The sequence below is a fragment of the Cnephaeus nilssonii genome, assembly GCF_951640355.1.
Source record: "Cnephaeus nilssonii genome assembly, chromosome: 10".
NCBI lineage: Eukaryota > Metazoa > Chordata > Mammalia > Chiroptera > Vespertilionidae > Cnephaeus > Cnephaeus nilssonii.
Genome location: NC_137081.1, coordinates 43,164,443 through 43,179,363, shown reverse-complemented (window position 1 = coordinate 43,179,363; position 14,921 = coordinate 43,164,443). Strand labels below are relative to the sequence as shown.

At 42.1% G+C, this 14,921-nt stretch overlaps 1 protein-coding gene across 3 annotated transcripts in view; it reads right to left on the bottom strand.

Annotated features, from left to right (window-relative positions):
- ATF2 (activating transcription factor 2) overlaps positions 1–14,921 on the bottom strand; it is a gene marked incomplete at its 3' end in the record, with an annotated part of 95,516 nt that overhangs the window by 23,747 nt on the left and 56,848 nt on the right. For all 3 annotated transcript variants that reach the window (XM_079782388.1, XM_079782386.1, XM_079782387.1), the window contains one exon: positions 3,749–3,898. In XM_079782388.1, coding sequence (XP_079638514.1) covers positions 3,749–3,898 — 150 coding nt within the window. The remainder of the gene's footprint in view (positions 1–3,748; positions 3,899–14,921) is intronic.

Here is a 14,921-nt window from a genome sequence, read left to right as displayed (position 1 = left end):
GATCAGACAGAGACAGAAATCTTCACTTGCTAGTGATATTGTCTAGTGTCTAGCACTATAGAGCAATAAATAACTCCAACCCTCTTACAAATCCCAAAATTGTACCACAGAATACTTGAATATGGAGACAGGAAATGAACTCTTGGAAATAGTGCAAAGCAAACAGTCACTTTGTGGCCACAGGCCCATGATCCAAAGAAGTCTGAAAACAATCTTTACCTATAATTAATTATATTTTAAAATGGTGTAAACAAGTAAAACTTCTATTTTCTTCTTATCTATATAATAAGCAAAAATTTTATATATAAGATCAAGATAAGTTTTGCAGGAAAATCACCAAACTACTTCTCATCCTACGAACTCCAAAAAATACAATGGTATGATTTAATTCCTTTTCCAAATAACTAGCATTAAAAATTATAAGGGTTATTCCATTTATACTGTACTAGAGGCCCGGTGCACGAAATTCGTGCACGTGTGTGTGTGTTTGTGTGTGTGTGTGTGTGTGTGTGTGTCTCAGCCCAACCTGCACCCTCTCCAATCTGGGACTCCTTGGGGGATGTCCGACTGCCTGTTTAGGCCCGATCCATAGGATCGGGCCTAAACAGGCAGTCGGACATCCCTTTCACAATCTAGGACTGCTGGCTCCCAACTACTCGCCTGCCTGCCTTCCTGATTGCCCCTAACCACTATGCCTGACAGCCTGATCACCCCCTAACCACTTCCCTGCCAGTCCCTGATACCCCGGTCACCCCCAAATGCCCTCCCTTGCATATTCCCTCTTTATTAGATAGGGTTTTTTCTTTAGCATATTGGACAGTCCTGTTTTGGCTCAGCGGATGAATGAAGCATTGGCCTGCAGAATCAAGGGTCCCAGGTTCGATTCTGGTCAAGGGCATGTACCTTGGTTGGGGGCACATACCCAGTGGGGTGTGTGCAGGAGGCAGCTGATCAATGTTTCTCTCTCATAGATGTTTCTAGCTCTCTATCCCTTTCCCTTCCTCTCTGTAAAAAATCAATAAAATATATATTATAAAAAAAAGAAACATTTAAGGTTCCTCCATATCTGCCTGGCTGATGTGACTCAATGGTTGGGACCCCAGGCTGCCACCGCTGGCAGGGGATGGGGCCCTGGCCAGGCTGAGACCCCAGCCCAGGCTGCTGCCTCAGTCCAGCCAAGCTGAGACCCCTGCCCAGGCTGCCATCTCAGCCTGTCTGTGGATAGTCCGGTGGGGGTGTGCGTCTCCAGCCCAGGCTGCCTTCACTGGCCTGAAGATAGCTTGGTGGGGGTGCACCACCCTGCCGTTGCTGCTGGCTGGGTGATCATGCAGTTGGGTGCCCGGCCCTGCAGGAATGAGACCCCAGCCCAGGCAGCCGCCTCGGCCAGGGATCATGCGGCTTGGGTGCCAGGCCCTGGCGGTCTGAGACCCCAGCCCAAGCAGCTCGGCTTGGGGGCGTGGCCCTGGCGGCCTGAGACCCCAGCCCAAGCCTGTGTGGCTTGCCAGCCATCCCGCGGCTTGGGGGCATGGCCCTAGCAGCCTGAGACCCCAGCCCAAACCGGCGGGGCTTGAGAGCCATCGCGCTTGGGGGCCATGCCCTGGCAGCCTGAGACACCCCCAGCCCAAGCTGGCTCGGCTTGGGGGTGAGGCCTGGCGCCCTGAGACCCCAGCCCAAACTGGCGGGGCTTGCGAGCCATCAAGCGGCTTGGGGGCGAGGCCTGGAGGCCTGAGTTCCCCCAGCCCAAGCCTGTGTGGCTTGCCAGCCATCCCGCGGCTTGGGGGCGTGGCCCTGGCAGCCTGAGACCCCAGCCCAAACCGGCGGGGCTTGAGAGCCATCGTGCTTGGGGGCCAGACCCTGGCAGCCTGAGACACCCCCAGCCCAAGCTGGCTCGGCTTGGGGGCGAGGCCTGGCGGCCTGAAACCCCAGCCCAAACCGGCGGGGCTTGAGAGCCATCGCGCGGCTTGGGGGCAAGGCCTGGAGGCCTGAGTTCCCCCAGACCAAGCCGGTGTGGCTTGCCAGCCATCACGCGGCTTGGGGGCATGGCCTAACGGCCTGAGACCCCAGCCCAAACCGGCCTGGCTTGAGAGCCATCGCGCTTGGGGGCAGGCCCTGGCAGCCTGAGGCACCCCCAGCCCAAGCTGGCTCGGCTTGGGGGCAAGGCCTGGCGGCCTGAGATCCCCCAGCCCAAGCCAGCTCGGCTTGCCAGGGATCACTTGTGAGTCTCCGCTCCCAGCTCCTCCTGCCAGCGCGATTGGCACCCCAAGTCCCGCCCCCGCGCCTCCTGCTGGCCCAATCGTGGGCGTAGCGGAGTGATGTATTTGCATACTTCCCTTTTATTATGTAGGATTTTAATTATAATAAAGATTAAGTATTAGATTATTTATTTTATGTACATGATTCCAAGTTAATCTTTTATAAAAATATTTCTATGGCTGGCTTCAAGAAAGGCAACCTTGAAATATTTTCTTTACTTCATCCTTGTAACTTACAGCAGGGTTTTTTTTACTTTTTATTTTACTCATTTAACTGAGTAAGAAAGAACAGTTGTTGTTTTTTAAAAATTGACAACTCAGTTATTACAGCAAAGGCTAAATCCGAGTATGATACGTGAAAGCTATTATTTATATCTGTTATATTTTTACACCTAACGAGAACTTGAGGCTAATTAGAAGCATATGTACCTCCTTCTCTCCCTTCTTTCATTAATTCATTCATTCCACTTCATTAAAAAAATATATTAAACTATTCTAGAAACTAGAGATACAGCAGTGGAGCTTTAATCTAATGTAATAAAATGTAAAGATATAAATAAAAGTTAGATCCATGGAAACTATAGCTAGTATAAGAAAATAAATTATATTCATTTCTTTTAAATAAACTTTTAAAGATGTAAAAACCATAATTAGCTTGCAGACCATACAAAAAAACAGTGCTGGGGTTCATTTGGCCTGAGGGCCAGCTTGCTTACCCCTGAATTATGACATTAAAACACACTTACTTACTTTCCCTCTCTCGGACACTTAGTAAAGTTGTTTAGTGGATGACAACCACAACTACATTCCACTTTGTTGAAAGTTTCATAAAGATAAAATGTAATTATCTAAATACCTATGCTTAGGAGGCATTCTAAAACTTGCTGTTTACCTGTGTTTCTTTAAATGGAAAGTTCTGCTTTTTAATGCCAATGCTAATATTCTTTAAGTAGAGAAGATAAAAGCTCTTGAGTTCTGAAACATTTAACAGAAATACAGTAACCCTTTACACTATAGAAATATACTGTAGACATACAGAAACATCAATCACCTAGTAGGTAGTTCAGAACTACAGAGAAGTAAAAAGGGCCTCTAGCACAAACGACTGCTATATGGCATATCTTTTCCTTTCGTGATGTTTCCCAAATTTTAATTAAATAATTGTTTCATCTATGTGAGTAATGTAATACATATATACATTACTTGAATGTAATCAACAGCAAATATGTTTCCTTAAAAGTATTGATGGATAGTGTGTTATGTCAGACCTACATACATATAGGGTGTTCTATGCAGTAATAACTGCTCGATGGACTGATGGACTGGACTGACTTTATTTAATATTTGAACTACCTTTTTCTAAGACTTCTGATATACTTTTGGAATAACAATATAACCAGAAATATTTTTTTCCAAAGTATATAGTCATTTAAGTTACACTGTATTTGCTTTTTTAAGGATGATAGAGTGCTGCATGATAAAAACAACACACCTACCGGAGTTTCTGTAGTGGATGTGGCTGGCTGTTGTAATGACTGTGGTCGAGATTCCTCTGATTGAGTCCTAACCAATCCGCTACCGTGACCCTTTACAGTATCGCCATTGGTCACAGGAGGATGTTGCTGGGTCAAAGCAGCTTTTAATCTCTGAAATGCAAACACCAATTTTTAAAAAATTCTCTACTTTCCACCCAAATCCAACTCCTAACATACGCTTTGGTTAAACAAAAGAGAAATTTGTACAGGAAGGCATAAATTCATTCAGCTTCAAAATTAGCTTTGATTTATCATAATTCATTATATTCCTAAGATCACTATAAATATCAATAAGATAAACAAAAGGACCTTTGGAAAGCTTTCCTGAGTCTTTTTGTCTAGTACTACTAGAGAATTCTGAACTTTCTTGTTCCTAATCAATTTTGAGAGTGAAAATTAAAAACACTAATGACTGAAAATAACCATTCAACTAAAATAAACAACAGAAGTTAATTATGTACACTTCCACCTATTTCCCCCACCCCATTTCTGTATCCCATATCCCAATATTCTCAGGTTCTTAGATTCTTAGACCAAAATCTCTTCTTTTCCAGATATGGGCCATCTGATCTCTGCAAGCAAGTCTAATGTCAGTGCTTACTTCGACAATGACTTGATGTTGCATTTTTTTTAGGCCACTACACTATCTGTCAGGTTAAAACCTCCTCTGAGAACCTACAGCTGGTTTTGCCTCCCTTAGGTCTTCCCAGTCTCCAGTAAACAGATCTACTTCTAAGTTTATCCCTTCCACTATGTTCCATTTTGCTAGTTAACTGGACTGTACCTGACCCACTATCAGAGTGTGGCAGGTCTAGTGTTAGAATGAGGCCCTAGACATTTATGGCTACCTCTTTATAAAGACATAATTTGAATCAAGTTTATTATTCTATCAGCAAAAATGTGTCACATGTGAATAAATTATCTCCCCAATCAGACAGTAAGCATTTTAAGAGCAGAGGTTGCCTTATATTTATTTGCATCCCTTTTAGCAGCTGGTACATTATTGATGTGCATCATAGGTGAAAAACACATTTGCTAATAAACAGAAATTGGTTTCTTTGGTGAGCATGACATAATTTTTTGGGGTAGTTTTATTGTTATGATCTGTAAATTTGAAATAATTAGCATAATATAATTGAATTATATATCTTAGTGATGAAAGAGACCTCAGGAACATGGGAGACCTGTAACTATTATTGCTGATAATATTCTTAATAACTGAGATATAGTCCTTGAGCCCAAAATAAAGTTTTCTTACAACATTTGATGCAGAAATATGTCCATTACATTTTCCTAAGATCCACACTCAGGTGCAAATTTTAGGAGAGAAGCTACAAATATTGGGATGAGAAGTGTGTTGCAATTTATCCAGTGCTTCCCAAACTTTCTAGAAGTAACTGCCTGGATGTTACATGCTAAAACAGATTCTTGGTAACCTTTCTCTCTCCCTTCCCTGGATATAGCAGAAAGGGGTGGGTAAGAGAGAAGAACTTTTGAAAAAGGCTCCCAAATAAATGATTCCAGTACAACTGCTTTCATTCATGCCAAGAACAATTTAGAAAATTTGACAACTATTCAAAAATTTGAAGTTTCTTTATTTTCATCTATGCATATCTTATCTTCTATAAATGATCCAGATCCCTTAAAAATGGAAGCATATATGAAAAGATTAACAAAATCTCCACTAGGCAATAATTACACCTGGACAACTGGTTAGTGGACATTTTTTCTTTACTACTACATTGTGGATTCTGAGTACGATTTAAAGAACAAAGTCAGCAGGTTAAAAAAAGTTTTACTGAGGAATAAGTTACTTACAATAAAATGAACTCATTTTAGTGTACAGTTTTGAGTTTTAACAAACACATATAGTTGCAGAACCACCCTCTACAGTCAGAATACAGTACAGTTCTATTACCCCCCAAATTTCCCTCATACTCCTTTCCTGTCATTCTCCCCTAACACACCCAGCCTCTGAAAACCACTAATCTGTTTTCTGATCCCAAAAACTTTGCCTTTTCCAGACTACCATGTAAATGGAATTGAATCCAGCTTCTTTCCTTTAGCATAATGTACTTGAGAATCATTCATGTTGTGTTCAATGAGTTTCTAATAGGACAGTATCCCAGTTTGACAGATTAGGAAAACTGATTGTTTGCCTGAAGTCACACAGCCATTAAGCTAGTTCAAATCCTGGATTTGTCTTAAAAAAAAAAACACAAAAAACCATAAGGAGTGATCAAGAAATAAAATCTGAGGCTGGCCCAATTGGTGTGGCTCAGTGGCTGAACGTCGACCTATGAACCAAGAGGTCATGGTTCAATTCCTGGTCAAGGAACATGCCCAGGTTGTGGGCTCGATTCCCAGTGTGGGGTGTGCAGGAGGAATCCGCTCAATGATTCTCTTTTATCACTGATGCTTCTATATCTCTCTCCCTCTCCCTTCCTCTCTGAAATCAATAAAATATATATAAGGCTGGATGGCTTACTGCTTCAAAAGACAACCACAAAGGATTAGAATTGCCAAGTCTAATATTGCAACTGCTAAAGCCACACTACCTGAGGATCAGGTAGGTTTCTTCCTTCCTTTCTGACAGAGTACTTCTTTATGAACTGCCAAGAGAACTACAATATGTAAAGTCATAGTATCTTCATTGGTTAATATACATAATGTATTCTATATACATATTTGTATACATATGTTATACAGCTAGAAGACAATGTTCAGAATTTAATTCTGCCTCAAACTATCTGTGACTCTGAACAAATCATTTAATCTTTGAGTCTCAGTTTCCTTATCTATAAAACTGGGAATGAATAATGATAACTTCCTTGTAGGGTTAAGGTAAAGATTAAGTATAATATGTAAAAGTACCTTACTCATAAAAGGATTTCTCCAATGTCAGCTTCCTTATTTCTTCAAAAATAGCCTCTATTTTCTTAGCATAAATGTGTGGGTGGTGATGCCAAAGAGTCAGGAGAGTTCCTAAACTTTTGTATTTTCACAATGTACTTAGGAAAAATGAACTTAGGGGTCATCTTAAGCACTGGTTTAGCCTCAGACATATTTTATTATGTAAATACACTGCATCTTTCAGAATTCAGATAACGTAAAATTCTTAGTTCATCCCTTATTTTTCTTCATTCTTAAACAAGCAGAAACAACCACATTAGTGACTAAGAAACAGAAACTTGGGATAATGTGGAAGTGGATGTATTAAAACTAAAATCAGGTAAGTGTCCAAAGCAGTATTGGCTATAATCAGGTAGGAATGCTTAGGCTAAATGGTCAAAGAAGAATTAAAAGCAGAAAGATAGTTTAAAAGTGTGGGTTATATAAACAGAACAAAGGAGGAGAATCTGGGGAGGTGGTCACTCTGCATAATTATATCTTTTAAAAACAGAATATTAGACATCAAAATACAATAAACAGTGCCCAGTCTAGTGTTAGATTAGGGCTTTCATTTCTGGATATAAAATGTGCATAAATATAAGTAGCTGTTGAGATGTAAAACTTGGTAAAATCATGTGTTGGTAAAACATTTTTATAAGTCCTTAGGTAGAAAACAGGATTGAAGAGCATTTAAAGTTTTATAGAGAAGAGCTTAACTCTTAGAATTAATGAAATATAGTAACTGCACATAGGAGACTCTAAAGTACATAAACATCACTCTCTTGAATAATCTTTAGTAGGGCAAGTAACTACCTTACAGAGCACTTAGAACAGCATCAGTATTCATTCATTATCCTCTCTTGACTGCCCTAGGGTATACAGCACTCATCCAGTGAAGAAGCTCTAATGTTTGCTCCATGCTGTTACATTGATTACAATGAGTCTGACTTGGAGAGTGTGCCACTGAGTATAAAATTTTAAAAAAAGGTTTTCAAGGGTTAATTAACAATGCTCTGAAATGCAGACTTTTTAAAACAGCAGTAAATATACATGTAAACTAAAAATATTTAGAATGGGTTAGGTAAAAAAGTTGTCAAAAATTTGATTCATATAAATTTTACAATTGTATTAGGATATCTACAATCCACCCATATATATATTTGCTAGAGACAGTTTAAAGAACAAATACTTTGGTTCAAAAATTAATTTAAAAAATATAAATATAATGGATATTTTATAATATAATTTTTGAGCTAGCAGAAATACTAGACATCAATTAGTCCAATCACCATCTTACAGATAAAGAAATGAAGGCCCAAGAGTGAAGTTAATTCCCAGAATCATAGACTGAGGTAGAAGCAGAGCCAGGATAAGGAATTGTCTGTTGACTCCTAGTTCATTAAATATATTTTAAACAAAAGTTTTCCAAACTAGAGTTTTTGTCTAATATTTAGTATTCTATGCATATTAGGATTCAATAATAAATCAGACATTGGTCAACCCATTGTTAAGATCAATATTTCTCACAATAAATTTAATATAAGATCAAAAACTCAATGAAATTAAATAATATTTAAAAGTCTATATTTTCCAACATGTACAATAAAACACTGACATAATTTTAATTTTAAACTAAAGATATATACCTTGTTTCGGAGAAAATGAAAATATCTTTATTACTATAATTCTAAGCAGACTAATGCTTTAATGTTTAGAATTAGTTTTTAGTGATATAAAATTCAACTACTATATTAAAAATGTTTTTTCCTAGAAAGATAATCAGAGATAGATTGTTGTGCTGATGATCTATCTGACATTCACTTTAAGGGGTAATCTGCTAAAAATAATTTGCTATTCAAATTCTATGTTATATGTTGTATTATTGAAAACAAATTTTATTACATCTGTCAGAACTTAGTAGGAACAAACTACTCCATCATAGTACAAAGAAAAAAACATAATGTTCTCTAGAAACAATTTATGAAAAAGTCAGATCCATATTTCATATGTGCCACAAAAACTCATCAGAGTAATAACCCTCCTTCTCCTGGGTGTTATCCTACCATCTGCTGCTCTATTACTTATCTTTATTTTGCAACTAATTAACAGCATAATCTTCTAAATTCAGCAAGTTAATTATCATTATTGTGGTCTTTGCAGCATCATCAGTCCTCCTGAAGTCTTGTCTCCCCTCCCCCAGAGAACATATGAAAATGAAGTAGATTGGAGAGAGTCTGCTTCTTTGGAGCAGGCTCATTAGGTGTTTGCTGATTAGCTTGGCATGCAGAGGCAGGTCAGAAGAATTCTGCTGAACATGAGGTTCCATGCAGGGCCTAACTAAGTTAATGTACATTTCTGAACATTTGCCAAGATGCCCTCTGTCAGCTCTCAGTAGAAACCCCCTGCAGAAAGCCTACTGGCTACCCCCTGTGCTTAAAGATATTTCTCAGTTTGTCACACAAATCTTAAATGAATGATTCTGGAGAATACCACTTAAGTACCTTACCACATCTTAAACAAAACTCCTAGATGATTAACATTGAGAAGACTTACATTTTCATTACAAATATTATGTAAGAAAATTGTTCTACCAGAAGGGTAACAAAGATAGCAAATATCTATGGTTTATGTGTTTAATGACAAACAAAATCCCTATACCTAAATTTGGTAAGATACAGTGCAATTTTGTAGAAAATAGGTCCTATAAATTTTTGTGTAGTTTAAAAAAGTACTAGATCTTCTTGTATCTGTGGCCCCCACCTACATTTGTTTTTACGACTCGTACTTTTCCAAAGTTTTATTTTAGAGTTCATAAATAAATTTTAAAAAGCGCTTGCTCTGAAGAAATTTCTTTAGCAGAAAAGGAGGATCTCATGTCAATATTTATAGTGGACACAAACACAATGCATAATATCTTCCTACTAGAGGCCCGGTGCACAAAATTTATGTACGGAGGGGGGCGGTGTCCCTCAGACCAGCCTGCACCCTCTCCAATCTGGGACCCCTTGAGGGATGTCCGACTGCCCGTTTAGGCCCGATCCTGGTGGGATCGGGCCTAAACGGGCAGTCGGATATCCCTCTCACAATCCAGGACTGCTGGCTCCCAACTGCTCGCCTGTCTGACTTCCTGATTGCCCCTAACCGCTTCTGCCTGCCAGCCTGATCACCCCCTAACCACTCCCCTGCCAGCCTGATTGATGCCTAACTGCTCCCCTGCCAGCCTGTTTTCCCCCAACTTCCCTCCTCTGCCGGCCTGGTCACCCGTAACTGCCCTCCCCTGCAGGGTTGATCGCCTCCAACTGCCCTCCCTTGCAGGCCTGGTCCCTCTCAACTGCCCTCCCTTGCAGGCCTGGTGCCTCCCAACTGCCCTCCCCTGCTGGCCATCTTGTGTCCACATGGGGGCAGGATCTTTGACCACATGGGGGCAGCCATATTGTGTATTGGAGTGATGGTCAATCTGCATATTACTCTTTTATTAGATAGGATAGAGGCCTGGTGCATGGGTGGGGGCCAGCTGGTTTGCCCTGAAGGGTGTCCCGGATGAGGGTGGGGGTTCCCTTGGGGCGAGGGGCGGCCTGAGCGAGGGGCCTGTGGTGGTTTGCAGGCCAGCCACAGCCCCTGGTGACCCAAGTGGAGGCCCTGGTATCTGGAATTTATTTACCTTTTACAATTGAAACTTTGTAGCCTTGAGTGGAGGCTTAGGCCACCAAGGGCAGGCGGAAAACTTGGCTTCCTCCGTTGCCTGGGAAACCCAAGCCTCCCTTCTGCTCTCTGTGGCTGTAGCCATCTTGGTTGGGTTTATTTGCATACTCGCTGATTGGCTGGTAGGTGTGGCTTGTGGGCGTGGCTTGTGGGTGTAGCAAAGGTACGGTCAATTTGCATATTACTCTTTTATTAGGTAGGATAAGAACTAGGCTTCTGAAAATCAGGGCCCAACAAAAGCATCCTTAACTATCCTATATAATAAAGAGGTAATATGCAAATTGACCCTCACGCCCTCGCGTCATAAGATGGTCGCCACCACAAGATGGCCACCCCACGTCGTCACAAGATGGCTGGCAGGGGAGGGCAGTTGGGGGTGATCGGGCCAGCAGGGGAGCAGTTAGGTGTCAATCATGCTGGCAGGGGAGCAGTTTGATGTCAATCAGGCCGGCAGGGAGGCAGGAGGGGGTGATCAGGCTGGCAGGCAAAAGCGGTTAGGGGCAATCAGGCAGGCAGGCAGGCAGGCGAGTGGTTAGGAGCCAGCAGTCCCGGATTGTGAGAGGGATGTCTGACTGCCGGTTTAAACCGGCAGTCAGACAACCCCTGAATGGTCCCAGATTGGAGAGGTTACAGGCTGGGCTGAGGGACACCCCCTCAGTGAACAAATTTCATGCACTGGGCCTCTAGGCTATCTGTATAATAGAGGAATATGCAAATTAGCTGGGACACCATAATGTCATGACTGAACAGCAGGGACCTGATGCTGCATGGCACCTGGCCAGGGCGAGGGACCTCAGGACACTCCCCCCACCTTGTGGGGCTTGACAAGGGACCTCAGGCCGCGCCCCCCACCTCGTGGGGGTTGAGGGGGGTGGGGCTGGCCAGGTCTGGGTCTCCTGCGATTTCGAAGCACATGCGGGTGGGTGGGGATTTGACTCTGGGTCCCGCGGCGGGCCACAGACTCTGACAGGAGGGAGATTTCCATATAAATTTTACTAATTTTCTTCCATCTCTGACACTTCTATTATAGAGAAAGGGCAAATAGCAATATTAAAATATTTCCTCTAATTCCCTTTTAGTGTGTACGAATTTCATGCACCAGGCCAATAATCTTAGAATATAAATACGCTTCTCTTCAGCTACATGGGCTACTCATTTTATGTGTTCCAATGCTGCCATTTCTCTTACATTATTTTTTAATGACAGGTCATTTTATTAGAATCAGCACTGCTACAGTATTTAGCATGTCATTAACAGACTGTGACCACAAAGATCAAATGAATCCTAAAGAGACATGCAGAACCAAACAGAGAGGATGTTTTACATATTTTCAGAGATCTGAAAAAAACAACAAAGCAAAATCCAACTGAAGTAGTGAAAGAAGAAATGATAAGTTTTATTAGGGGGCTGCATACTGGTGAACAGTCAGAAAAATTAATTATGCAATGTATAGGAGGTGTGATTGAGAACCACTCATTTGGAAAGCATGGATTTGGAGTTCTGTCACTGATGGAGAAAAGAATCAAGTCCCATGTTCAGTTATCTGGTCACTGAGAAATTTCGAAATTTCTATGTACTAGGATATGAACCTAGTTTTGATTTTCTTCAGTTGGGATGATACAATTATTTCTTCATTTGGTAAGTCATTTTAGTTTTAGCTCTCTGAAGCTTAAAAAAATAAATCTATGACACAGACATTTTAATTCAAATTTAGAAATAATCTGTACCTATTTGGTATTTTTATGTTCTAAAAGTACCTAAAGTAACAGATTACCCTGGATTTCAATTTAAAATGGTTAAGAGATTGATTTATTCCTGTAATTTTAGTTAAAGAGCTAAAATAATCTTATTAAGCCTCTAAATCAATCAAACAAAAATATTTTTAAAAACCATGCCTCTTTGGTTATTATATGCATATATGCATAATCCATGGACAAGACAATAGCATGGTGAAGGTCGGGGGGTGGGGGTGGGGCAGGAACTGGGTGGAGGTGAATAATGGGGGACATCTGTAATACTCTCAACAATAAAGATTAAAAAAATAAAAACCATGCCTCATTATATCTGTTAAGTTTAATTAAATTTAAAGGTTTTTAAGTACTTGGGAAAGTTTGTTAGACAACTGAGGTACCCATAGAGAAAATAGGATATAGTAAGTTATAATGAAGTTTAACCCTTCGCCCTCGCTTGCTTTTTTCTCGATTCCTTTATTCTAATGCTAACCATGTCGAGTCACACTGGACATCCGAGTGCAAAAGGTTAATAAAGATTTTTAACATTAATTACATTTTAAGTTCTTTAAAATAGTCCCTGAAAAAATAATTTTTGCACACAAAAGTCACCATCAAGGGAATAAAAAAATTGAAAACAAAAAACATCTAATTGATATGTCAGTACCTGTCAGTACCTGTTGAGAAACAAAATGGCCTTCTTAAAGGTAAGACTTTTTAAAATAGGTTTTTCTTTTCAGAAAGAGGAAAGGAGAGGGGGAAAAAGAAATATCCAGGTGAGAGAGAAACACTGATTGGCTGCTTCCTGCATGCCCCCTACTGGGGATTGAACCTGCTACCCAGGCATGAGCCCTGACCACGAATTGAACTTTTGGTGCATTGGATGATGCTCAACCAACTGATCCACACAGGCTAGGGCAGGTAAGACTTTCCTGACTCTCTTAATGATCACAGGCAACATTTGCATAAATCCTATCAAATAAAAGAGTAATATGCAAACTGACCATCACTCCAAGACACAAGATGGCCGCTCCCATGTGGTCAAAGATGGCTGCCCCCATGTGGACACAAGATGGTAGCCACAAGATGGCCTGCAGGGGAGGGCAGTTATGGGCAGTTAGGGGGGACCAGGCCGGCAGATAAGGGCAGTTGGGGTAGACCAGGCCAGCAAGGGAGGGCATTTGGGGGGGAACCAGGCCTGCAGGGGAGGGCAGTTTGGGGGAGCCAGGCCTATAGGGGAGGGCAGTTGGGGGGACCAGGCCTATAGGGGAGGGCAGTTGGGGGGACCAGGCCAGCAGGGGAGGGCAGTTGTGGGCGATCAGGCAAGCAGGGAGGGCAGTTAGGGGTGACCGGGCCGGCAGAGGAGGGCAGTTAGGGGAGATCAGGTCAGCAGGGGAGGGCAGTTGGGGGGGACCAGGCCTGCAGGGGAGGGCAGTTGGGGAAGACCAGGTCTGCAGGGGAAGGCAATTGTGGGTGATGAGGCCAGCAGGGAGGGCAGTTAGGAGTGACCGGGCCAGCAGAGGAGGGTAGTTGGGGGAGACCAGGCCAGCAGGGGAGGGCAGTTGGGGGAGGCCAGGCCTGCAGGGGAGGGCAGTTAGGGGTGACCAGGCCAGCATGGGAGGGCAGTTAGGGGTGACCAGGCCAGCTGGGGAGAGCAGTTGGGGACGACCAGGCCTGCAGGGGAGGGCAGTTGGGGGCAACCAGGCCGGCAGGGGAGGGCAGTTAGGGGCAACCGGGCCGGCCAGGGAGCAGTTAGGTATCGATCAGGCTGGCAGGGGAATGGTTAGGGGTGATCAGGCTGGCAGGCAGAAGCGGTTAGGGGCAATCAGGCAGAGGCAGGCGAGCAGCTGGGAGCCAGCAGTCCTGGATTGTGACAGGGATGTCCCAGATTGGAGAGAGTGCAGGCTGAGCTGAGGGACACCCCGCCCCCCCGAACACCCCCCCGCCCCGCAATAATTTTGGGCACGGGGCCTCTAGGAAGTAAATAAATGAATAAATAAATAATCTCAAAATGTCAGATCACACCTGAATTTCTTGATAACCAAGAAATATTTGTTAAATAAATAACAATTGACAGAAATAACTGTTAAATGAGACTGAAGCAAAATATATAAACATGAATTAATATATAAAAACAAACTATTTCTGGTTAATCCCTAAGGTTGGTAGATTCATTTGTCCTTCTAATCATATGTAAGTATAATTCATGTTGATGATAATGATATACAAGCACTGAAAATTCCTTAAACAGATACTGAATAATGTTTATTCTATGTTACTAAGACAGGGTAAACAGACTAATAATATTTGATAAAAGTATCAAACCAATAGTGAAGTGTGAAATAAAATAATTTCTGTACAATAAAATAAATGCAATTAATCAGAATTCCTTTAGCATTCCAGGCAATTGGTATTTTGTTACCAGCTCATGTTACCTGAATAGCATGGCAATATCTATTGTTTTCACAAACTAACCAGAGAGCTCTGATATATTAGAAAATGGAAGCAAAGGACAAATATATCAAAGCACAGTAATTAAAACATCCTATCTAATAAAGAGGGAATATGCTAATTGACCCTCACACCATCGCAAAGTAGGGAATATGCTAACTGACTGCCCCACCCTCAAAGACTGAGGTGCCCACAGCCAATAAGGTGGGCATATGCTAACTGACTGCCCCACCCTCAAAGATTACGGCATCCACAGCCAATAAGGAGGGAATATGCTAATTGATGCCCCGCCTTCAAAGATGGCAGTGCCCATACAGCCACAAGATGGCAGCGCCCAGTCCCCTCAGCCCCACTGGGGT